At 53.8% G+C, this 25884-nt stretch overlaps 1 protein-coding gene across 14 annotated transcripts in view; it reads right to left on the reverse strand.

Moving 5' to 3' along the window:
- The window catches only part of DEPDC5 (DEP domain containing 5, GATOR1 subcomplex subunit), a 98244-nt gene that overhangs the window by 9511 nt on the left and 62849 nt on the right, over positions 1 to 25884 (reverse strand). For 8 of the 14 annotated variants that reach the window (XM_057744916.1, XM_057744917.1, XM_057744921.1 and 5 more), the window contains 11 exons: positions 22609 to 22763; positions 19952 to 20029; positions 19352 to 19484; positions 17914 to 18022; positions 16313 to 16537; positions 11623 to 11792; positions 7267 to 7438; positions 4846 to 4906; positions 2847 to 2929; positions 2428 to 2716; positions 1955 to 2113 (listed from right to left, as the gene is read on the reverse strand). In XM_057744916.1, the coding sequence (XP_057600899.1) occupies positions 1955 to 2113; positions 2428 to 2716; positions 2847 to 2929; positions 4846 to 4906; positions 7267 to 7438; positions 11623 to 11792; positions 16313 to 16537; positions 17914 to 18022; positions 19352 to 19484; positions 19952 to 20029; positions 22609 to 22763 (1634 nt within the window). Of the gene's footprint in view, positions 1 to 511; positions 762 to 886; positions 929 to 1954; positions 2143 to 2427; positions 2717 to 2846; positions 2930 to 4845; positions 4907 to 7266; positions 7439 to 11622; positions 11793 to 16312; positions 16538 to 17913; positions 18023 to 19351; positions 19485 to 19951; positions 20030 to 22608; positions 22764 to 25884 lie in introns of those variants that run through there. The other 6 variants (XR_009055059.1, XR_009055058.1, XR_009055056.1 and 3 more) reach the window with 3 other exon arrangements.

Raw genomic sequence — 25884 nt, forward strand, 5'->3', positions numbered from 1 at the left:
ACCAATTAAGTCCTCGGGGACTTTCCTCGTGGTCCAGTGGTTAAGACTGTGCCTCCAATGCAGGGGGCGCAAGTTTGATCCCTGGTCAGGGGAACTAAGATACCACGTGTCGTGGGCCAAAACAAAAACAAAAACAAAAACAAAAACAAAAACCACGCCCTCCCCTAGGGCCAGGCTCTGCAGCTGGGCAGCAAGGAGGGAGGGAAGTGGGCAGGCCTGAGGGACAGGTGGGAGTGTGAAGGAGGAGGTGGAGGACTGAGTTTGATTCCCCTGTTGGGTCTTGGACAAGTGGGTGGGAGGAGGTGCGGGGCAGCGGGAGGAGGGACTGGGGGCGAGGCGGAGTAGTTGGAGGGCACGTGTGTTTCAGGCCCCGCTCCCAAGGATGGGTGACTCAGGATTCTAACTTGTCAGCTGCCTCCTCTCCCACCAAATCATTCCCTGGGCTTTCTCCCGGGTCATCTTTGGGAGAGGGAAGAGGGCAGAAAGCAGGGGCAATTGCTGGCCTACGCACAGGACACCGAAGATCACAGATGATGGTGCCGGGTGACCTGACCTGAATGGGCCAGCAGCTGCTGTGTCCACACCATGACCCAGGAGGCTGGCTCACAAGTGCAGGAAGAGGACTCCCGGCCTGTGAGGGTGGGCAGCCTGCATTTGTGTACTGCCTGCGAGTCAGTCAGTCCTTTCAGGTACATCTGTCTTTAGATCCATCAACCTCCCTGGGAGACAGCCTCCCTCTTTATAAATGAAGGACGCTGATGCTGAGAAAGGAGCAAAGGTTTAGCGGAGGGAAGGGAAGGCAAAAAAGGAAAAGAAAATGGGTTTTTGTGGAGGACCTGCTCCACACTAGGAATCAGCCAGTGCATTTGCATATATGTCAACAGACCTATTCTTTCAAAATCTCCACAGGCAGCAGCCACACCTGCACCTGCAGAGGAGAAAACGGGCTCCATTAAGTAAGCTGGGAGCCCGGGGAGCAAGGGAGAGATGGACGGGACACCCAGTGCCTCGCCCTTGAGCCCAGAGCCCATTCATTCACCCCACGCGCCCGGCCAACAACCACCTCTCCAGCATCTTCAATTATGCCGAATGTTTAGGAACAAAAGGACGAACAAAATCAGCAAGTCCCTGCCACGTGCCACTGTGGTCGGGGGAGGGCGAGATGCCGTGGGAAGATGCGACGGGGTCCCACGGAGCTTCTCTGGAGAAGTGACCTTTGAGCTGAGGGTGGATGGATGACGGCCGGGGTGAGTGAGGAGGAGTGTTCCAGGCAGAGGGGACAAGGGGTCCCATGTGCAAAGGGTCTGAGCCGATAAAGAGTTTGTGACCTTCCCGGTGGCTGGAGAGGAAGCCCGGGACCAGATCAGGTAGCCATGTCTAAGCGTTTTGAAGTTCAAGTCACCAAAGAGGTCTAAATAGGTGGGGGCACACCATCAGAGTGGTGACGGCCGAGTGGTGACGGCCTCAAGTGAAAGCAGAGACCAGGTGGGAGGTGCTCCTGGCCATGAAGCAGGAGGAGGAGGTGAGGCCAGGCTGAGAGCAGCTGCAGGGGGCCTGGGAAAGGGGGACAGAGGCGCAGGCCACTGAGGAGGTAGATCAACGGGGCTTGCACTTAACCCCAGGTGGAGAGGTGGAGGGAGGGGAAGTGCAGGGAGGGGAAGCAGCGGGAGCTGCCAGGTCCCCCACCCTCTACCCCCTGGCCAGTGAGGGCGGCGCTGAGCTTGAGGACCACGCTGAGTCTTATCCTGTCACGCAGCGGGTCCTAACCTCAGCCAGAGTCAACAGAGGCTTCCGTGGATTTTTCCCGGAACGCCGTGCCACCCGCGCACCACGCAGGGCTCCCACTGAACAAGGCTCGCCTCCCACGGCCAGGCCTGCGGGCTCCCAGCACCTCGTCCTGGGAGAAGCCTGCCCGGAACTCTCCTCTCCTGTCGGAGGGCCCATGAAGACACACCTTTCAGTAAACTTGCAGCCAAACCCCCACGTGAACTCTGGAGTCCTCCCCAGTGTCTGTGGCCGCCTCATCGGCCTCCGGGACCCCAGCAAGGGGGCACGGCTGTTCAGCAGAGGACGGGGTGGCTGCCACACCGGGCACTTTATTCCTGCTTCTGCTCTGTACACGTATATACAGCTGGTGTGAGCCTATGGTACATTATTTCACAAAATCATCTTACATCCTGTGCATGCTCCTGCGGGGAGGGACGCGCCCGCGAACGAACGGCAGAGGGAAGGACGCGCACGGGGGCTGCCCTCCCGCCTGCTCCCGGCCGGCGGCTCCCGCAGTTTCCTCCCGGGGCGGGACGGGGTGGGGGGGGGGACGCCGGCGGGGCCCAAGCAGTACGCCCCCCACCCCGCCCCCAGCCTGCCGGACCCCAGCCAGCACGCGCAGCCGCAGGCCGGCGACCCCCGGCCCCTCGCCCCCCTCACGGGGCGCTGGCGTGCATCTTCTCCAGGCAGCGGGTCCAGAAGGCCGCCAGCCGGTTGTCGCGGTTGGCGCAGAAGTCCGTGAAGTCCGTCAGCAGCCGGTCGGCGAACCTCTCGTCGCCAGTGGCGCTGGAGCGCCAGGTCTTGGTCAGCATGGTGTTGTAGGCCCAGGTGTAGCCCACCCGCTCCTCGCAGAACAGGCTCTGGCTGGCGGAGCTGGTGGAGTTGCGGCGCCGCCGCGGCTGCCCGGAGAACTTGCGCTTGGAGTAGGGCAGCTGCAGGAACACCGTCCCTGCGGGGCCAGGGGCCAGGTCGCAGCGCCGGGAGGGAGGGAGGGCGCCCGGGCCAGCCCCCTGCTCCCCAGGGGCTCCTGGTCCCGCCTCGGCCCGCACCCCATCCACGCGCGCCCAGCGCGCCCTCACCTGTGACGTGGATGTACTGAGGCTTGTTCTCAGCAGGGAAGTTGAAAGCAGAGGCAGAGTATTTATCTTGAACAAACCCAAACCTAAGGGAAGAGCAGGGAGACGCGCTGATGAGGCCCCCTGGGCTACAGGGACGCGGCGGGGGAGGGGGGTGAGAGTGTGGCTAACATGACTCTCCAACGGCCCCCCCCCCCCCCCCGCCCCCAGCCCCGGGTGAAGGGATCTGGAACGTCTTTCAGGTGGAACATTCTCTCCTCTCTGTCCTCACTGCTTCCCACCCTCCGCCCCTCCAGGCCCAGCTCTCTCCCTCCTCCAGCCTTCATCTCGGCCCAGCCATCCCCCCACCCCCTCCATCGCGCCGGCCCTCCCCCGCTGCGCCCACCCCCACAGCAGAGACCCTCAGCTCCCCCAGGGAAGGCCTTTAACTCTGCTGGGCCGGGCCCCTCTCCCTTCCTCTCTGTTCTCCCACACTAAGTGCATAATAGTTCCCAATAAAGGCTTTGCATTGAGAAGTATCGTAACTGGAGTCCTTTTCCTAAGACAGGGAACACTAATCTGGGTCCCTGCCTCACGGTGTTCCGGGAACAGGTGGGAGGGGCCATTTTTCATCCATGGCTTGTTCTATTCCTGGTTTTTCTATTTCCACGAAGCGCATTTATTACAGCTCTACCTGTGAAGTGCCGTAAAGGATGGGTTGGCAGATGTGGCCCCTGCCCGAGTCTGAGGGGTTTCCGTAATGAAGGCCGTCATGAGACAGAACTAAAGCACGTGAAATCCTGTCTCCTCTCCTGCACTGAGCTCGGGGAGGCACTGTGTTGCGTCCTCTACAGAAACTGCTGGCTTTACACGGGCACTTGATAATTATTTACTGAAGAACACGTGAAGTCAGGCACGTAAATTAAATGCTCGGCTGACGGGCACCGTGAGCTCATCCCCGTCGGCTGGTCCTCGCACGTGCAGGCACGGCCCTGGAGTCCGCCCTTCTTCCTCTCTGCCTCCCCAACAAGGCTCTCTATTTACTCAGCGTGGGTCAGCACAAGCTGCTGACAGACTCATCTTCCGAATAATAACTACTGCCTCCTGGGGGCTTACGAGGTGCCAGGAACTAACCCTCCCAGCAACACTGTGAGGGGGAAGAACGCGAAGGCAAAGCAGCTCACGGTCCCTCAGCCAGATGCTGCTGGAGGCGGAGGGGAACCAGGCCTGTCAGCCTCCCACATCAAAGTCCTTTCCCACCGACCTCTTCACTCGACTGCCCCGAATCGCACCCCGTCCCCCTGGACGGAGGACGTCAGGAGCCCTGGCATTCATTTCACAGCCTTCACCAAGCAGTGTAAGGCAGGCCTGGGCCAGCCTGGGTGGGGGAGGCTGAAGCGTCTAGACTTTTATCCTGTGGTCGTGGGGGTGTATGCACGGTGGGGCGGGGACAGCTGAAGGCACCGGAACAAGGTGCCGTGACACTGAAGCAGGCACAGGAGGCTTTGGTTTTCTATGATTAGTGCGAGGCAGCAACCAGACACTGAGTCAGTGATGCCCTGGAGACACAGGTGGACCGGCCTGGGGCTCCAGTGAAGCCTAGGAGAGGCTCTCCCTGACACGCGTGTTAGGTGCCAGCAAATATCTACTGAACGTATCTGTTGCTTTTTAACCATCCATTGTCTTCTCAACATGTGTCAAGGGGCTCCCGACAGATTCTACCTACAGTTTTTCGTCTCCTGGAGAGTTTGGCTCCAGGTCTTGTTGGGGGCTGAGGAGAGAGCTCTGTGCTCCCCCACCAGCTGGAAGCAGAGAGAAGCAGGTCTGAAAAACTACAGCTCCAGGGACTGGGCAGGTGGCACCCATCTCTGAAACCAAGGTGGAAGGACCATTTGGAGATAAGCAGTGAACCTGTCGGTGGTGGACTGGGTCCGTCTCTCCAGAAGGGGAACGTACGGGGGCTTCGCTATTCGAGACAAACACGGACGCCTCCGCACGCCTCCCTCTTGCTAAGCGAACAAACCTGTGCGCGATGGCTTCCTGGAAAAGGTGCATTCGGTCCCAGTATGTTTCTGGTTCAAAGCCTGAAAGGAAGAAAAGGATAAATGCCGAGTTGTGATTCTGGGGTTTGCCATTCTCCCTGGGTCTGGGCTTCTGCATCCTTCACTCCTCTTGGCAATTCTCCCCCTTGAGCCTGAGCTCTGCTTTTCCACGCCACCTGCTTTCGGAAGGACCAGTCTCCACCCCAAGGAGGGACATCCTGAAGAGAGTGACAGCCCTCAAGCTCCATCAGGGTCTAGAATGGGGAGGGATGAGTCCTCAGCGATGAACGTGAGCTACTAGAACTTCGTATGAGACTTACTCTAATGACCATCTGTGGCAAAAGTGGAAAGGAGCAGGATGTTAAAATACAACCAAAGGATAAGGTTTAAATGCATGCTATTTTCTTCTAAGGAGAGAAAAAAAAAATGACCAGTCTTCCATTTTAGAGGTGGGGGAATTGAAGCAAATCAATATAAAAATCATTTCTGGGAAAGTGACCGGCTGTGGGGGAGGGCAGACGTGTGCCCGCCCCCAGTGCCCAATTCGAGCTCCAGCCTGGCTGGTGTGAGGACAGGAGCAGAGCGAGGAGGTGGCAGGGCTGAGGCGGCTGTCACACGGCAGAGGCAACGGGCGAGGGCTGCCCCTGGCATTGAGGCGCAGAGGGCTGGAGCGGCAGCCACATGGGACCTCGTCCCAGACGCCGGGGTGCCTGCAGGGGCTTGGTGGCTCTTTTCGTATTTGGGATTTTATATCTAGGATAGATTTAAGGATTCTGGGTAACCAAAGAGCAGAAAAGAGAAAAGACTTTGGCTTTAATAGGTAAAAACAGACACAGAGCATTCTTGTCAGGTTTTTAAGATTTTGAATTCCCTGCTACCAGCAAGGGAGATAACAGGAAGAGAGGTGGCACCGAAGCAAGAAAATCGATTTTTAGATTCAAGTCCTTATTCCTTTCAACTAGGACTACTTTCGTTCAGCTGTAACCATGGCAACTGACAGAGGATGTTGGTCTTAAAGACTGGGTTACAACTGGCGGGGAAAACCATCAGCTCACACACATGTCCTCCAGTGCCAGCCCTGTGAGCACCCCCGTGCTGTTACAGCAAAGGTGGAAAACCTCAGAGGAGTCTTTGGATGGTATGGGGGGAGATCTCACCTTCCCCTCAACATTAAAAACAGCAGGAGGTGGTGCCTGGCTTAAAGTCATCAGATACAGACATAATCACCTGGCATTTCAGAAGTGCAAAAGCAGTCCCCCGTCGGCCACACCACGAGCGGAAATGAGAACGTGGCGGGGCTGGGGGGGGGATGTTTAGTAAACCCTAAGGATCACGGAGTCTACGGCCTCCAGAGGCCGTGGGGCTCGCCTGGAACCCCAACTATCTCTTAAAACACTGTGTCTATACAAAAATGTCTTCCAAGATGTAAGGGACATACAGGTGGGCCTTTGGAACAAAAGCCCTTTACACCTGGGGGGCGGGGTGGGGGCAGGTTCTCTGCCACCAACCAGGGCACAGACTCATAAGAATTCGGGAAGATGCATCTCCTTTGCCTCCAAAGTTTTTTCCTCCACGTTGATAATTTCTACGCCTGAGACGCTAAAGAGCTCTGACACAGCAGCAATGACTCTAGCTTTCTGTTATAAAAAGATCATCCGTGAGCTCACGGGACGTTTTGCAGGAGCCAGTCATATGCTCGTCTCAGCGAGCGCTTGGGGATGGTGAGTCCGTGCTGAGGAAAGGCAGCTCACCCCTCCACCTGTCCACACCCGCCCTCGGAGTCTGGTGGACGGGGGTGGAGCAACGGGCAGGGCTGGCCCCAAGGGGTCTGCTCCAGGGAAGCGCTCTGAGGGGTCCTAGTCCTCCGCCTGCCCTGCTTCCTTGAGACGCGGGACTCGAGCCCTCCAGGTGCTGAGGCACCCCAGCTTTGCACAACGGCACGCTGTGTCCTGTCGTGCGTTCAACGCCTCCCCTTTCTGGCCTCTTCTCGTGGAGCAGCAGATCCAAGCCTCCTGTGAACGTCACATTCCCACCGCCCAAACTAGTTAGGCTGCAGCAGAGAGGGGAGGGCGTGGGGAAGACCCCGGTGCTGCTCAAGATTTACGGAGCACAGCGCCCCCCACCCCCACCCCACCATCCCCTCCAGGCCACACGAGGGTCTTCCTGAGCTGGCCAGGCCGCTAATTTTAGGAGTAAGGCATTGGAGGCTCAGAGATGTTCAGTGACTTGTCCAGGGTTACCCAGCCACTAAGTGAAGAACCAGGATTAAAATTCTGGCCTCTTGTCCAAAGGCTGCTTCTTTCCGCTGGCCCGTGAAAAGCTGGCGTCCAGGCACCTAGAGAGGTGGCCCTGGGGGCGGGGTCTGCGCGGGTGGCAGGCCCTCCGGAGGGGGCGTCTCTTACTGTCAAACAGGTGCTCGCTGCCCTCCTTGAGCAGGCAGCTGACGCTGAGCGGGATGAAGAGCTGGGCCCGGAGCGGGTCGCCATACAGGTAACTGGGCAGCGCAAAGGGGCCCTCCAAAACCGGCACCAACAGAAAGCCACAGGAGGTGGCCTTGCGATGCCACCCTTGGACCTGGTGGAAGGCACAGAAACACAGAGTCAGCTCCAAGTTCGCGCTGACCAGGGAAAGTACTTCCCGCCGAGTGATGCTGCCCGAGTGGCGGCCTGTGGATGGACCAGCACATTCACGGATTCGTGTCGGCGGGCTCCAGACCCGCCCCAGGGGAGGCGGCCGCACAGCTGAACCTCCTGCAGATCCCTGAAAGACCGGGAGGTAAGTGCACAGCTCCTCCTCACAGCCTGAGCTTCTGCGACTTCAGGGGCTCTTTTGGGAGGAAGAGACTAGAGGGCTATGTCCTACCTCTTCTGGTTCTATAGCCTGTTGAAGGAAGGTCACGGGATACAGGTTAAGTCCTTCTAATTTTGTCCTTTATCGAAAATGTACTAAGCCCAAAATATCAAATAGGAAAACAATCCACTCAGCTGAGGGCTGAGAGGGACAAGACTCGGGCTACAAGATGACCGTGGTGGCCTCTGGCCAGAAGGGATGAGCCCTGAGTTGGAAGAATGAGAGCCGCTCTCCACAAGCTCCCAAATGCCATCTGTCTGAAGACTGACCAAGAACAAAAGTTACTGGGGCTTAAAGACAAACCTCCCCACCAATGTCATTTTCTTAGGGAACTGTGGCAATGTTCTCAGTCTTAAGATACTCCCACTCCGTCCCTCCTCCACCTCTCCCCCCTTGGCAACCATAAGTCTGGTCTCTATGTCTGTGAGTCTCTTTCTGTTTCAGAGATAAGCTCATTGTGTCATATTTTAGATTCCACATATAAGTGATATCATATGATATTTGTCTTTCTCTTTCTGACTTACTTCACTTAGTATGATAATCTCTAGGTCCATCCATGTTGCTGCAAATGGCATTATTTCATTCTTTTTCATGGCTGAGTAGTATTGCATTGTATATTAGGATACTTTTTAAAGCATAAAACTGGAGGTTCCTTAAAAAACTACAAATAGAATTACCATATGATCCAGTAATCCCACTACTGGGCATATACCCAAAGAAAACCATAATCCCAAAAGAAACTTGTACCATAATGTTTATTGCAGCACTATTTACAATAGCCAGGACATGGAAGCAACCGAAATGCCCATCAACAAATGAATGGATAAAGAAGATGTGGCATATATACACAATGGAATATTACTCAGCTATAAAAAGGGATGAGATGGAGCTATATGTAATGAGGTGGATAGAACTACAATCTGTCATACAGAGTGAAGTAAGTCAGAAAGAGAAGGACAAATATTGTATGCTAACTCACATATACGGAATCTAAAAATGGTACTGATGAACTCAGTGACAAGAACAAGGATGCAGATACAGAGAATGGACTGGAGAACTCGAGGTATGGGAGGGGGCGGGGGGTGAAGGGGAAACTGAGACGAAGCGAGAGAGTAGCACAGACATATATATACTACCAACTGTAAAATAGATAGTCAGTGGGAAGTTGTATAACAAAGGGAGTCCAACTCGAGGATGGAAGATGCCTTAGAGGACTGGGGCGGGGAGGGTGGGGGGGGACTCGAGGTGGGGGGGAGTCCAGGAAGGGAGGGAATACGGGGATATGTGTATAAAAACAGATGATTGAACTTGGTGTACCCCCAAAAAAATAAAAAAAATAAAAAAAATAAAAAGGCTGATGCACGTGGCACTGGAATACAGATGAGTTTTTTGTCAACTATTATTTCCAAAAAATACAGTTTGGGTCGTACCTTGACTTAAACAAATATGATTATGTTAAAAATGGAAAATGACCACTCAGCTTTTTTCCCAGGAACACTCATAACCATGACCAAGGTCTCTGCTTGACCAAGTAATTTCTAAGGCTTATGTAATATTTATCTTAATAAAATATGATTCATAACAAATGTGGACGTGGCCTTAAAATAGTAAACACTAGAGATTCTTAAAAACTTAATAAAATCATGATAAAAAGATAAGCAGCTTTCAGTGGGTTTTACATGAATTGATGTAAAAATTGTACTTTTTAAAAGACAGATGCTTAAATCCTCTGAGGAAACACTCTTCTTGCTGCCAAACTATAACTCTGTGTGTGTGTGTGTGTGTGTGTGTGTGTGTGTGTGTGTGTGTGTGAACGCTGTGGCCGTGTGGTTCTGAGACAGGGTCACCTGGTGGGGCTTCTGAGGAGGAGGCTATCGCGCTGAGCCGGAAGGTTAGTTCTGGCTGGAGAGAGTGGTCATCCGGTGGCGACCTACTGGGGAAGAGCTGGTGTCCCCTGCAGGCTGCACGGGATGGGAAGCTGGGTGTCTTTTTTGATTTTGACCTTAAGAATGTTCCCTGGATGAGAGTGTCTCCGAGAGGGAGGCTGGTCCTCAAACACAGTAACGCCATGAGGAGGCACACAGAGACCTGAACCAATCTCTTCTATGTCTACGAGATAAAGCTAGGCTTATGAGTGCCGGACAAAAAAACCTGGACGTTGCTAGCTGATGCTGTGCTCCTTTGCTTTGGTGATCTCCTAGCTCTTCACAAACTCTTTTTGAACCTTCTTGTGCAATGAGATGCTTGGGCCAGTGCTAGAGGGGAGTGGGACTCAGTTGAAGCCACAGAAAAATACTCTTTTGGGCTGAAGGAGAGAGTGTCAAAAAAGAGTAGCAGACTGTAAAGATGGCTCAAGAGGGCTCCTGGAACATGCTGACAGCTCAGCTAAGGAGCAGTTATTCTAGACATACGGCCAGGAGCAGTGAGTGACCTAGTGAGGTGGCCGAGAGTGACCAGGGCGGACGAGGAACAGGAACAGGCAGGAGACCAGCTGAAACAGGGCCTCTCAGCTTCGGCACTGGAGACACTGGGGCTGGGGGATTCTTTGCTGTAGAGGCTGTGCTGTGCTCTGCACTACAGGATGATGGGCTACATCCCTGGTCTCCCCCCCACCCCACTAGACCCCAGAAGCACCCCCACCATTTGGGGCAAGTAAAAATGTCTCCCAATAGCGCCAAGTGCTCCTAAGAGGGCACAACCACACACCTCCCCCACCCCCGTAGAGAACCAGAGTTAAAGACGTTGATATTCATGAACAGCGGATTGAGTAGGCAAACTATGATATAAACAAGCAATAGAGTATTCTGCAGCCCTTAAAGACAGTGAGGCGATGCCTACCAGATTGAGCTGATGTCATGTATCCTCAGTTATCAAAATACCCAGGTAGCTTTGGAACTTTGAAATGGTAAATATTCATGATATGTTAAAAAACACAATACAGGGACTTCCCTGTTGGTCCAGTGGTTAAGACTCTGCACTTCCACTGCAGGGGGCGCGGATTCGATCCCTGGTCGGGGAAGTAAGATCCCACACGCCGCCTGCATGATATGTAACTGAAGAATCTTAACTACACAAAAATGGATGCCTAGTTGCATAGATACACAAATGGGACCTAGAAGTACATGTCAGATTGTAAAATACTTGTGATTATGGATGACTTTGGTTTTGGCTTCTTGTGTTTTTTAGTTTCCTATTATGCACAGGTTAACTTAAAAAAATGAATGTTATTTTAAAAAACCTTCCCCCCAAAATGAGGTGAAACAAATTAAAACAAAAAATGAGACAGACTTACTTATACTGATACAGAAGATATATAGGTGATAAGAAGAACACATGAATAGTAAATATTCTGAACTACTATATGTGTTAAATAAAAATATGTACCAGGGCCTCTATCTGCACAGAATCTCTCCACAAGTACCGGCAAAGTGGCAGGACAATAGACGGAAGACCCAGGGAACAGGGTGAGGGTGGGAGAGAGGTTTACTTTTTGCTCTACACCAGTGATTCTCAACTGGGGGCAAGGCCGCCCCTTCCTGGGCACATCAGTAACATCTGGAGACATTTTTAGTTGTCACCGGAGGGTATGCTGCTCGCATTTGGTGGGTAGGGGCCAGGGATGTTGTTCAACATCCTGCAATGCACAGGCCAGGCCACCCACAACAGAGAACCATCGGACCTACGTGTCAGTAGCACCAAGGCTTAGAAATCCTGATCTATACCCTTTGCAACTGCTTGAATTTTTCACTATGTTTAATTTTTTGAAAGCAGTTATTGCAACAGTCCAGATAAAGGTAACAGGAGGCTGAACTGAAAACAATTTTTTAAGTGACGTGAATCTCTACTGAGCACCCGTGCACCCATCTGCTGGGTGAGCCCAGGCCCGAGCACACGTAAGGGGGTCTCACCATCTCGAAGAGCACCGCGGCGGTCACCGCCATCCAGTGCAGCTTGATCTCGAAGGCTGCGTTCAGCGAGAAGTTGCCGTGGTAGTAACAGCTGCACCACTCCAGTCGGTCCGTGCGGTTGTTCACGTCCACGTCCAGGGTCACGGTCCTCTGCTCCGGGACAGTGGCGGCTACGTCAGCACATCGCAGTGGGAGGGGGGGCCCAGGGGAGGGGAAGGAAGGCAGGGGGTGAGGAGGAAGAGCACAAAACCGAGCATCAGACGTGAAACTGCAGATTCCAGACGCTTCCAAGAAATCAGCTAGGCCAGGGCCCGGCAAGTGTTTTCTATAAAGGCCCAGGTAGTAAGTATTTTAGGTTTTGCAGGCTATAAGGTCTCTGTTCCAACTATTCAACGCTGCCGTTGCAGTGCAAAAACAGCCACAGATATTACCTAAACAAATGGGCGCAGCTGTGCTCCGATACAACTTTACTTACGAAAACAGATGGATTTTAGGGCAGTGAGACTACTCTGTGTGATACTATAATGGTGAATACCTGTCATTACACAATTGTCAAAACCCAGAAAATGCACAACACCAAGGTGAACTCTAAGGGGCACCACGGACTTCGGGTGGTGATGACAGGTCAGCATAGGGTCCCCGAGTGTAGCAAGTGTCCCGCTCCAGTGGGGGAGGCTGTGCGGGGGGTGGGGCAGGGAATACATGGGAACCGTATTCTCTGCTCAGTTTTGCTGTGAACCTAACAGTGCTCTAAGAATAAGGTTTATTAGAAAACAAACAAATGAACAAACAGGCGGTAGGCCTGTTTGTTCACAGTCTGCCTCCCCTAATATCATCCAACTCCTGATTTACAGAAGAGGAAACAGCAGCCCACGGAGGGAAAATGTCTTGGCCAAGATCAGAGTCAAAACCTCAGCCGGGCTGCGCCCCAGATCTCCCGATTCCGGTGACCACGAAGGGACACGATGGGACGAGTAGCCCGGACCACAGTGAGGAAGAGGTCTTGCTTTTTTGGTTTCAACCCAGGAAGACAATAGTTCTGTAATCTTTTCTGAAGAAATGAAACCTCTTAACAAAGGCTAACTCCCTGTCCCAACAACCATGTGTGGCCCAAGGATGCCGGATCAGCACCAAAGTAGCTCATCCAATCTGGGCTCCTGTTCAGAAACCCTTCTCAACCGAGACAGAGGTGTTTTAGAGACGGGTCAGATACTCACGCTCCTGACCCGACTAAAGGCCCGAAGCTGGCTCAGAAGCAAAGAGAAGATGAGGGCTCTGCTCCGCCTGGCTGGGCACTGCCACACCCGGGGCTTCTGTAAACTGCAGTCGGCCCCCCTTTCTCCCCCGCCCCCTCAAATCCAATGGCACTGCTTTCTCTGCAGCTGTCAAGCTGAGTTCTGGGTTCTGCAGGGAGAAGCCCTGAGTGGCTTTTATCACAGACAAGCAACGGCTCTTGAGTCAGCAATGTGCATGAACTTGTGCTGGGGGGGGGGGGCAGTGGAGCTGCCGCTCGGACGATAAACGGGACACGGGCAGACCCACGCTCAGCTGCGACGTACACAGAACGTGCAAAATGGGACCTGGAGTCAGAAGACCTCAGCCCTGCCGTCCACTAGCCCTGCGCCCCTGAGGACGCTGCTCCACTTCTCCTGGTTTCGCTCCCCGTCTGCGAGCTGAGAGGGCGCCCGTCCAGCTGCTTCGCAGAGACGGGGAGGGTCGAGTGAAACGCGGGTGAGCGGGGCTCTCGGAGCCCCTCCTGCCTTCTCCTCTGGCCACCCTCCCCGGTAGCTCTGCTCCTTTCCTCCTGCTCCTGCTACGCCTTCCTCCCAGTTCAAGCCACGAACCCATCACCACTGCTTGATCGGAGGTCTGCCCAAGACTCCCACAGACGCTGCTTAAGACTGAGGAACCAGGCGACTCCGGTGCTAAAAGTCTCATCAAAACGCGTTTCTGCCTCTGCCTCGTGTCCCTGACTCCTGACACCACCAGAGCAACCCTTTACTGAACGGCCCAGACCAAAGGAAGGAAGTTTGCTCTCTAGGCTTGGACAGCGGGTTCGTCCGCAGGTGAAAAGCCCCGGTCACGAGAGAAAGGGCATCAGGAAAACACCAGCAGTGACCGTGCGCATCTCTCCTCTCCCACCTGGCGCGTCAAGTTCAGAACAGGCTGGTCTGAGGAAGCCAGAGGAAGCGTGCTGTTCGGCCCAGTGGTTACGGGCTCCAGGTACCACTGGCTTCGTGCCTCAGGGGGAGAGGTGACAGTGCGGACGCCGCCACGGGCCGAGGACGCTGACGGCGGTGTAAGCCCAGCCGAGGTGCAGCCCCAGCCCGTTCTCTGAACCTCTCCTCGACTTCCATGAGGACCGACTTGCTCCCCTTGGGACAGCGAGATACCGCGAGGCCAGTGAGTAGGGACAAACCCAGAGGAGGACAGGCTGAGTACCCTTCACCGGGTCACAGCGAGGGCCTGTCAAAGACCCAAGGAGGGGATCAGTGTCACCGGAGGAGAAAAAGCAGCGTCTCAGGGAGGGGACTGAAGGTCAAGGTAACAACCAGCGCTGCCCATTGGCAGAACGAGGGACCTCGGGAATGAGTGCCGTGTGGGTGGGAGTTTCCAAACAGCGGCTCGCTCCCGCTCCTCAGCATGCTACAGAAGATGCTCAAGTGTCAGGGTTTGGACGGCAGCGCCCTACAGCCCCTCCTGAGCCTGAGATCTGGTGGGCTGTCAAGAGAAGGCTGAGAAGTAACAGGTGTGGGGCTGGCTCAAGGGAGGCCGTGCTGCCTCTTCCGGGGTCTCGGACGTCCCTGAGCTTCACGGCTCAGCGACACACACTGACAGGGGTGGGGAAGTGCAGCCACCACAGGCCACACCAGACAGGACCATGTGCCACCGTCAGGCATTTCAAGGCAGCTTTGTGATGCTAACTTCCGACTGAGAATTATAAATGTCTAAAAAAGACCACATCAAAATGAATAAAGAGAAAAAGGAAGCAGGTCATAAATGACACAAAGGCCTTCTTCTCCTTCTATATCATGTTGATTTTTTTTTTCTGAGAAAAAGACTCAGCACTACAGATAGACCAATTTAAAGACAACTGATCTTTCTCACTTAAGTAAATGACACAGTAAAAGTCTATATTCTAATCTGAAAAATGCTGGGAAGAAGGATCTCATATCCTAACAGAAGTGGGAGGATGTTACTGGAGAGAAGCAGCTGTATTAATGCTGTGTCAGGTTTAAAAGGAAAAGAAACCCACTTCCTGTGGGAGGGGTGGTGGGAAAGGAAGCTGATGGAGTAAAATTCCACTGTAACAATCATGGGAGCCACTGAAAAGCTAATAAGAGGATGTTTTCCCACAAAACATGCACATATGAAAGATTCTGCCTAGTTTCAAAACCACCGACCCTCCTGACACCCATGCACAGGGTGAAGACCACCCCCAGGTTAATAAACTACCTGCTGTAGACATAAATCTCTTTGCCTCTACTATTCCTCTTTTTTAGACATATTTCCCATATGCTGTTCCTTTTTAACCACAATTTTTTCAAGTAACCAAGAACCAAAGGTAAACCAAATCACATGAATCTCAGCCTAAGTTTCAGACCACGTCAGTCACAAGCAGGTTGTACCAGCAGCTGCAGAAGACTCTGGAAATGAGGATGTTCCTACACAAACTGTCAAGCTAGTCTCCAGAACCAAAATGACAGCGCATTTCCAGAAGCAGTAACCCTAACCAAGTGTCAGATGCAGTACACAGGCTGGGACCCTGCACACGACCTTGTGGGGATCTTGGGGACAGGTGGTGGTCTGCCCCCTGCCTCTCACACAGACCACTGGCCACGCCGGCTCCGAGAGGCTCTGAGGATCTGGAAACCATGATGACCAGTCACGTTTCCATTCCACCAGCTAGGCGAGAATTCAATTAGCCTGACACTTCTGGTCTAACCAAGTAGAATGAGCATTTCACTGGAGTTTAGCCTATGTTACATTTGCTTCCCTCCTTTCAGATGGTTTTCAGGGTGTCTCTCCAACCTGCCTTTGAGGGAGATCTCACGACACCCTGCCTAGAGCACACATTTTCTAAAGACGCTCACATCTTGACTCATCAGTCTGGTCTTCGAGAGCGAAGGTCACCACTGTTCAATAAGCAGGTGTTCAGCCCATCTCAGGGCTGCAGGAACCAAGGAGGAGAGAGAAGGATCCCAGTGTGCATCCCTCGACAGGTAAGCACATCTGGGGAAGGACAGCAGAGGGGAGGGTCACACTCAGGGTGAGTGCCTGGAAGGGACCACCCCTGAGGTCCCTTCCTCTTCCGAGCTCCTAGGATGCTGCCGTCGTGGGACAGCCTCTGGCAGGAATTAAACCAGCAGGGAGCACCAGCTCACATCCCCTGCATCCTGAGCCTCTTGGAGAAAGTGGCCACACTGTCCATCCTCTCCTGTCAGTGCAGGATTAGCGCCCTGCCCTGACCGGACAACTGCTGAGCCCTGTTGGTTAGTTGGGAGAATAACGCACTCGACCCACTCGGCTGGAGGAAGCCGCACAGGAGCCATGGCGCCTGACAGTCACGGTCACGGCGTGACAGCCACGGGGGCTCTAACCCTGGTTGCCGTGGCCCCGTCCCTTTGGCTGCCCCTCTGCTCAGCACCCCCGCCAGTGCATCCCGGGCCCCAGCTGCTCGGGCACCTACCTAAGAGCGCAGCCGCCTGGCTCCGGCCCCCGAAGCTGCGGCTGAAGGAGCTGTGCCTGCTGGCGTAGGAGGCCGGCCGGCTGGGCAGCCAGGGCAGCAGGAAGGCAGGGATCTCCGAGTGCACGAGCTCCTCGGCCACGAAGGCCACCTCGAACCACTTGCGCTGGAAGCTGGCGAAGTCGTCCACCACCGTCGTGTGCCAGGTGGTGGGCTGCTGCACGGCCACTGGGGAGGGCAGAGGGGAGGCGGAGCTCTCAGCGCAAGCGCTCGTGTTCTCCCCATTCACGCCCAACACGGGCGAATCTGAAAACACGATGCTAAGAAGCCAGACACAAAAGGACGCAGAATGCATGAGGCCATTTGGGTGAGATGTGCAGAAAAGGCCAGTCTTTAGACACAGAAAGCTGACTGCTGGTGGCCAGGGCCCTGGGGGAGGAGGAATTTGGGAGAGAGCGCTAGTGAGGCCGGGGTTTCCTTTCAGGGCGATGGAAAGGGTCTGGAACTAGACAGAGGTGGTGGTTGCACAGCACCGTGAATACTACACGCTACAGGACTGGTCCCTTTAAAATGGTTAGCTTCGGGAAGTCCCTGATGGTCCAGTGATTAGGACTCGGCACGTTCACTATGGTGGCCCAGGGCCCGGGTTCAATCTCTGGTTGGGGAACCAAGATCCCACAAGCCGTGCGGTGTGGCAAAAAAATTAAATTAAAATAAATAAATAAATAAGTAAAATGGTTAGTTTTATGTTATGTGACCTTTACTTCAATTTAAAAAATATTTTATCCCAGTTTCAGACCTCTCCTTTCAGAGCACGTGACGGTAACTGGGTATCGAATTTCACCATGAAGGTAAGATGGGCGTCTACTGGTCGAACTCAGAATTTAAGGGAAGAGGGGTGATGGACACGCTGGTGGCGATGAGGAAGAAACCGAGATGGACCCACTTCCGACACGCCCTCGGATAAGAGCACCAGTGAGGGCACCCGCCGCCTCATCTGATGAGGATGCCTGAAGCCCAGAGGCCGCGAAGCTGTCTGCCTGCAGGATAGGAGTCACCCCCACCAAGGTCCCCGCGTGCTCGGGGTAGACTGGACATGCTGGTTGGAACCCTGGGTGCCTGCGGCTCTGACCAGCTGGAAATCGCTCCCCTCTTGGGAATTACTTTTATTCATTAAAAAAACAAAATGCTTGAAATTTATCTTGGAAAGACTGTGAGTCTTCCTGGGCGGAGAGATGGAGTCTGAAGGCCCAGCGAGTAAAAAGTGCTCTCCCTTAGACGAGAGCCTCATCTACCACGCGGACCCACCTGCGCTGGGTGGGGGCAGGGGGCGCCGTGGGTAAAGACAGCCACCCGCGAACGCGCCGCAGGCATTTCCTCGCCACTTCCCACGGCCTCTCTGAGGCTTATCTTCCAACCACACTGTGCTCACCAAGAACGTCGTGCGGCTTCAAGAAACCCTGTCACTCCGGTGGCGCTCCAAGTACGCACAGATGCCCAAGGAGGCTGACAGATCCGCCAGCTGAGGGCACAGCGTCACACAAGGGGCCAGAGAAGCCCTGTCGCCAGGGAACACCTGCCCTGTGGGCGACAGTCCGCCTCACCTCGCTCAGGCTCTCTGTCCATCACGATCTTGTAGAAATAGAAGCCGTAGATGAAGGTCCGCCAGACCTCCCCAGAGGCGTGTGTGATGAGCTGCTCTTCCAGCATTTTCTAGAAGGACAGACAATAACGCCCTGTAATTCCTGCGGGGGTGCACCTCAGACCTGCAGCCCACAGACCCCACCCTCCACCCCGATCAGCTGCGACGACTTCACTGTGTTCGATGCTGTGCCTGGTGTGAATTATAATATTATAAAATGCAAACGCATGATACAGTACCATCATATATTTCAAACACAGAGAAAAGTATAAAGAAAATCCAGGTCATACCATCAGCCAACTTCAACTAATTTAACTTTCTGCTATGCAGACGTCAAAGCTTTTCGTTTAAAAAAAAAAAAACAACAAAAACTCAGGAATTCCCTGTTGGTCCAGTGGTTAGGACACCGGGCTTTCACTGCTAAGGGCGTGGGTTCAATCCCTGGTCAGGGAACCAAGATCCCACAAGCCGTGCGGCACAGCCAAATTTAAAAACAAAGAAAAAACCTCTGTCAACTCTCCCATGTCTCACTCCTCTTCCTCTCTCTCCAGAAATAAATGGTTAGTGTGACATAATTCTCAGGGAATGTTTCTAATAATTTTATTACATAGACACGTATTGATCAAATGGCACTGGATTACCCCAGGGGTGGGGGGGCCTCTGTGTGGATAGGATGGTGCGAACCGACCTCTCCCTTTCCCCTCCTCTCTAGTTTAATTCCAGTTGAGAATAGTGTCATTAAATTCAGCAAGTGCCCACTCGGGGCCTACCATGTGCCAAGAAGCACACCAGGCAGTGGCGATGTGGAAACACACGTTAAGGGGTGGCCTGCGCTCAGGGAGTCTGGTCAGGGCGGAGGATGAATGGGATGTGGACGCTCTGCTGTGCCAGTGCCCTCGCAGAGGACGCGCAGGGTGCCAAGAAGGCGCTGCGGCAGAGGGAGGGCATTGCCTGGGACCCTCACAGAGATCCCCCGAAGGTTCAGAAGTACAGACTCTGCCCAGAACACTTCAGTTCAGGTGGCCGCTTCTGCCCGATGTGTACATCGAGGTATAGCAGCGCCTTTCAAACCAAGACCTGCTCAAAGGGGACTTCCCTGGTGGCACCGTGGATAGGACTCCGCACTCCCAATGCAGGGGGCCCGGGTTAGATCCCTGGTCAGGGAACTAGATCCCACACGTATGCCGCAACTAAGCGTTCACATGCCACAACTAAGGAGCCCACGCATCACAACTAAGACCCAGTGCAACCAATTAAATAAGTATTAAAAAAAAAGCCAAACACAAAAACCTGCTCTATGATTCGTCGAGGCCAGACGGGCCTCACACTGACTAAAAACAGCCCCTCGCCCCGACCGGGGCCACCCTGTGACTGGCGAGGGCCCTGCCCTGGGGCCTCACCTGCATGATGTCGATGGCCATGGCCTGCGTCTGCACCCCCTCCACGCTGTTCACCAGCCAGTGCACCACCTCCGCGCTGATGAAGCAGCACGGCGACAGGCCCTTCTGCTCCGGGAGCAGCTGCACTCCTGTCCTGGGTTCCAAGGCGGCAACAAGCAGAAAGAGAAAGTGAAAAAGAAGGGACCCCCCACTAAAGCATTTGCTATCCGAAGTCAGGATCCCCACAGCACAACTTCTCCACACTATGCCTAGACGCAGAAATCCCTGGGACAGGACAAAAGACGGTGTTACAGGGAAAGAGAAGGGGGAGGAGAGGACCTGGTCTCCAGAGGACGCCTGTGCTTGTCAGGCGTTACACGGGGTAATTTACATAATTATTTCATTCAGTCCTCGCGTCAATCCCATGACTCAGCCACCGCAATTCCACTTTACAAACAAGGTAGCGGAGGCTCAGAGAGGTCAAGTAACTTGCCCAAGGTCTCACAGCTGCTGAGCAGTGGTCAGGTATAAACCCACCAAATCACGCTGCCTGAGCACCACCCCGGCTGGGGCCGTGGGACCCTCCCGCCCCCGCACTGGTTCGCGAGACGAGCCACTTACGAGGGGTGCTTCATGGCCTCCAGGATCTCCACCAGGGTGGAGGAGGACGTCAAGGAGCTGGCCGTCAGCTGCTGAGAGCTGCAACACAGAGGAGAGTGAACGTCCCAAGAGGTTTGACCCTCTTGCTTTGCTTCTTACAGAGCTAGACACTAGGATGATATGGACACTGAAGGTGTTCAAGCAAATTCTGCACAGTTACGTCCCGGGGATGTCTCACAGGGGGTTTCCTGCTTCCAAAATGTATGCTTTTTAAAAAAAAAAGAATTCAAGTGGTTTTGTGTCCAAACTTGCTTCCTTTAATAAGCATCTCCCCTTTGAATAATCTATGTCAGGCCCGAACCCTTCCAAGAAAAGTCCCTGGAAGAATGCTCTGGGCCTTTCACGCATCGTGTCATTTAATCTCACCGCAGAGCAGTAGGTAACCACTAAGTAATGTGGTCAGAGCACGGGGGACAGAATCCCGGGATCACCACCACCAGCTGAAGGGCTCCTGGTTTTTCATGGCCTCAGGTTTCCCATCTAAAAACGGGGGATGACGCTACTCCTGTCTTCCAGGGTTGCTGGGAGGTTAACGTGTGTAAAACACTGCGCGTGGGACAAACACCCACAAAGTCCAAAATGGTAAATGATACTAAATACGTAACAGTGACACCTACCCTTTGGAAATTGGAGACAAAAGGTGCTGGTGAAGGGACTTCCCTGGTGGCGCAGTGGTTAAGCCTCTGCACTCCCATTGCAGGGGCCCCAGGTTCGATCCCTAGTCAGGGAACTAGATCCCACGTGCATGCCGCAACTAAGAGTTCCCATGCCACAGCTAAGGAGCCCACGAGCTGCAACTAAGATTTGGCACAACCAAATAAATAAATAAATATTTTTTTAAAATAGTAATAATAAAAAGTTGCTGGTGAAGGTCAAACAGCCGGGAAGCATCAGGGTCCATATTTGGATCCCATCTGCCTGCTCCAGCGCCCAGATCTTTCCATCGCCTGTTGCCTGAGTTCCTCCTCCCTGATACAACGGTCCTTAACCATGCTTAGCACTCAGCAACTGAGCCCAGATCACTGGGCATGGGACGCACAGGGCCACCCATCACACCATACCTGGGGCTTATCCGGAAGCTCCTGAAACCCCTCCTGTTCCCCAGTCCCAGCCCCCTCTTCCTACTCGGCGGGCCCAGGACCCACTGGAGCATTTCAGAGTCTCAGGGTTAAAGAAGCCTTTAAAGACCGTGAAAGAGAACTTCCTTCTAATGCCCGAGTCCCTGCGACAAGGGTCTGGACAGAGGCCGCCCCATTGTGAACATCTGCCGCGGCAGAGAGCTTGCTTCCCTGAGGCAGGGCCAGCTGCTGGGGAGCTCTTGATCATGACAGGGAGTGTGTTCTCTGTAATTCAGTCGCTGGTCCTGATTCGTGTCGTGTTCGGCCTTCTCATCTCCAGCCGAAACATTCCCAGTTCTTCCAAAAACAGAAGAGAACCTGCCGTTCTGCTCTTGTGAGTGACGAGGAAGCAGAGACGCACACGTCTTTGCTGTGCCCTGGGCAGCCGCAGCCAAGGCATCTGCCGGGCTTGGCAGGGACGTGGGCCTGGGGAGCCCACAGAGGCCAGCCAAGCCCAGAACTGCCGCCGCCTCCGAACTAACCACCTCTACTGGCCAGCATGGACGAGTAAAACTGGCACAGAATGTGCGGCACGCAAAGGAAACCGCACGGCCGCTGATGGGGACCAGCCAGGTGAGCTGCCGTACACCACCTTCCGCTCTCAGGTGAAGGGTCCTAAGTCAGGTTTGGTTTGTTTCTAGTTTTTTTTAACGTATGCTCTATTTTTATTTATTTTCTTTATGCTTTTTTTTTTGGCTGCGCCATGCAGCATGTAGGACCCTAGTTCCCCAACCAGGGATCGAACCCGCATCCCCTGCATTGGAAGCATGGAGTCCCACTTGCTGGACCGCCAGGGAAGTCCCAAAGTCACGTTTCTTAGACCATTAAGCTGAGGACTACTCGGTCAGTGCAGTGAGGGAACAAGAGCAGACTGGACAGAATTATGATAAAGCGAACGCAGCTGGCAAGGAAATGAAAGGAAGTCTCTCAGATTTGACAACATCATTAAAAGCTGGGCACTTCCTCCAGCAAATGAGGTCCAAGCAGCTTCTTTTTCTCCTGGATATTCAAAAGCAAGAAAAGAGCCATGGGGACTTCCCTGGCAGTCCAGTGGTTAGGACTCTGTGCTTCCACTGCAGGGGGCACAGTTTCGATCCCTGGTCAGGGAACTAAAATCCCTCATGCTGCACGGTGCAGAGGGGGAAGAAAAAGAAAGAAAAGAGCCACGTTGGGGACAATTATGGACCTGCTCACTGTCCGTTTCCTGGGGCGGCGGGGACTGACTGCACCTGACACAGGCAAGGCATCAGACCACAGGCGCCCGTGCAGCGGGACGGGTTTGCTCTGGGCCCCCTTCCCGAAGCCCATTCCTGCACGACGGCTGACGACGCTTCCCTGTGTCTCTGCGGGAACCATTAGCCCTGTCAAAAGGTGCTGGTGAGGACGCACTGGTCTGCGCTCCCAGACCTAACTCGTGGCTGGACCCCCAGCCTCTTCAGCCTTTGGGGTCAGACCAGCCCCAGCGCCCAGCAGCACGAGTCTGGCCTTTCTGAGTCTCACCTGCTGTCACTGGAGTTTGCAGAGGGGAAGGCTTGTTCTCCCGAGCTCTGTGAGTTCCCAGAGGTCTGGCTGTTGCCTCTGTCCACGGACTGGCCTGCGCTCACCCCCAGGCTGCAGCCGTCCAACACCGGGGCGGCCGTCTGGTCCAGAGACACCTGCAGGAGATTTAAAAGTTAATACCAAAAAAACCCCCCAAAAGCCTTTCAGGCTATTCACATGCACGGTCCTTCCCGTTCCTCTCATTCCCAGTCCCCACTGGTCCCTGTGGAGGAGCGAAAGGAGGCCAGGGACCCCTGCCCCCTCCTGAGCCCCTTCCCTCAGAGCAGGAGGAATTCCCTTGCCCCAGACCAAGGCCACGGGAGGCCATCATGCACAGTGAACCCACAGGACCAGCACCTGACTCAAACCGTAAGATTTACACTAAAGAAAACCCCCACAGAAGGAGAAAAGAAGCCAGCATCACTCCTAGGGGCTGGGAGGAGGGAGCGCTCGGTTAGAGACGAGGGGCTCTACCACCCCCGGTTCTCCTCGCCCGCGTCTGTCACAGGTGCAGTCAGTCTTCCCACTTCCCCAGCTTCACACCTCAGGCGCACCTGAAGCTCCCTTCTCCAGCCTCACCCCTAAAGAGAGGCCTCGTCCCCTCCAATGACTCCCACAACCCCCCCCCACCACACACACACCCTACCTGCGAGCACTCCAGCTGCATCCCCCTAAAGGACAGTTCCAACCCATCACTCCGTTACCCTGAAATCTTTCAAGTCTCCCCACGAGCTAGAACTGAGAACTGACTCGCGGCATCAGGGCTCCTGCACACACTGCCCCGCCCACACTCACCCTCAGCTACGTTTCTGCGTCAACCCTGCGTGTTTAATGCTGTCTGTGTGCCCGCCACCCTGGGACGCCCTTCCCCACCAGCATGGGCTACAAACGCTGTGTTTCAAAAGCTGCTCCCTCAGTGAAACCGTCCCTGACTCACTCCGCCCCAGCCCCCAAACAGAAACTGTCTCTGTGCTTTGGGTCTCTGACCCTCGCCCAGGGGCTGCCAGGTGTTGCTTCATGTCGTGGATTTCTGTCTCATTCCCTTTAAATGGCCTGGAGGGCAGGACTGTGATGTGCCCACCCAGAGAGGCCGCGCCCCACAGCAAGCACCTGCAGAGAACAGCAGGCCTTCCAGAGCACTTCTGGAAAAATCTAAGACTCCTCGTCCCTCTTACACGGGGTTCTCAAGTACTTCCAGAATGGGGTCTTATATCATCAGATACTCTATTAGATGACGGAAAAATGACACCTCCTAAAACAGGGCATCTCGACCGCGGCACTATCGCCATCAGGGGCCAGATAAGCCTTTGTTGTGGGGCCCATCCTGTGCACGGTGGGGTGCTGAGCGACACCCCTGGCTCCTGCTCGCCAGATGCTAGGAACAACGCCCTTGTCATCTCCCTCTACTCCAGCTGTGATAAATAAAGATGTCTCCAGGTATTACCAAATGTCTGCTGGGAGACAAAAATCAGCCCTGATTCTGAAAGAACCAATTTGTTCTCCTACATCAGGCTAAACAAATTGCCAAAAAAAAAAAAAAGAAAGACCACAAAGACTTTGCCAGCACCATAAATACACTGAGAAATGCAGCAAGAGGCAGCTTGCAATTACCAACCACCATCTGCCCCCAACCAGCAAGACTCAGGAATAGGTGTTACACTGTAAAATTAAGCTAGAAGCTAATGGAGGGACTAGATCCAGCTCTCAGGCACAGAAGCTCCGAGGTGCTGCCTTCCAGGCCTCTCTGGGTCATCTCTCACCTACGCCCCCGAGAACTGCCCCATCAGCCTAAACCAGGATGTGGTTAAGGGTTATCCTCTAAATCAGAAATTGGTAAACAGTTTCTGTCAAGGACCAGATGGTGATTATTTTCGGCTTTGCGGGCTATAAGGCCTGCTGAAACTGCTCAACTTGCGTGAAAAAGCACAAAGAAGCCATCGATGATGTAAACGAAGGGGTGTGGCTCTGTTCCGATAAAACTTTATTGACAAAAGCAGATGGGGGGCCAGACTTGCCCCGTGGTTTCCTGACCCCTGCTCCATATCACACAATGTCCGTCTTTCAAGAGGCTGCACAGAAAGGCATTTTGCTCAGATCTTAATACCAGGAAAAGTTATGCTTCTCCCCAACACCTGGTTTGTCTTTATCTCATGACCACCCTGAATCCTGGAACAGCTGTTTCCCACTTTTCTTTGGCTACCAGGAAGTGCAGGACTGAATTTAGCAGGAAACTCTAAGTACTCTACATGACCTCGTAGGATGTCCTGTCTTATTTTTTCTTTTCCTGAATTTTCCCATCTAGTCAGATTTTTATTCTGGAGGTTGCATTTATTTCCATAATCCACCTGAAGAAATTTTTTGGAATAAGGCCAGAGGGAAAAGACAGAAAGACAAGGAGGGCCTCTTTTCACACTGAGGCCTCAAGAGAGCCAAGCAGAGGGAGGTGCTTGGTCTGGGACGCATATCAGCTTAGGAACCTTGTCTAAAACCTCCCTTACAGAAGGGTCCCACTAATTTAAACCTGTGCAGACGGGACTTTCCAGTGGTGGGGTTTAAGCTCCTGGCTCCTCTCTGGAGTGGGCAGGTTTAGTGACCTGCTTCCAAAGAACAGGGGAGGGGGAAACAGCAGCTTCACAGTGGAGACAGCTGGCAAGTCCCACATCCCCAAGTGAGGACAAACTCACGTCACCAGTGATGTTGTGTGGATCTCGTTGTACCCCCACAGGATGTGACGAGAAGCATGTTTCACCTCTGAGGTATTCTTTTCAAAACCCCATAAATCCTGTCTTGCCATGAGAAAAACATCAGACCAACCAGATTTGGAGACTTTCTCCAAATATCCTCTTATTTGGAGGATATCTGGCCAGATCTCCTCCAGACAACCAAGGTCATTTAAAAAAAAAAAAAAAAAAAACCCCAAAAAACAAGGAAAGACTGAGAAACTGTCACAGACCAGAGGAGACCGGGGAGACACGCAGCTAAATGCAATGTGGTGCCCCCGGACTGGACCCTGGAACAGAGAGGATGTTCATAGAAAAACTGGTAAAATCCAAATACAGTCTGGCATTTAGTTCACTAAACAAACCGACCAACCCTCACTGGCAACACCAATCCCGTTTCCTCCCACCTTCCCACACGCCCCAAACTGCGGGAGAAGCTGAGGGCGGGGGCTCTCCCAGGGGCGCCTCCGAGATGAGCACCGACCACAACAGGTGCCCCCAAGGCCTCCGACCCCGT

The sequence above is a fragment of the Hippopotamus amphibius genome, chromosome 8 (genome assembly GCF_030028045.1).
Source record: "Hippopotamus amphibius kiboko isolate mHipAmp2 chromosome 8, mHipAmp2.hap2, whole genome shotgun sequence".
Lineage (NCBI taxonomy): Eukaryota > Metazoa > Chordata > Mammalia > Artiodactyla > Hippopotamidae > Hippopotamus > Hippopotamus amphibius.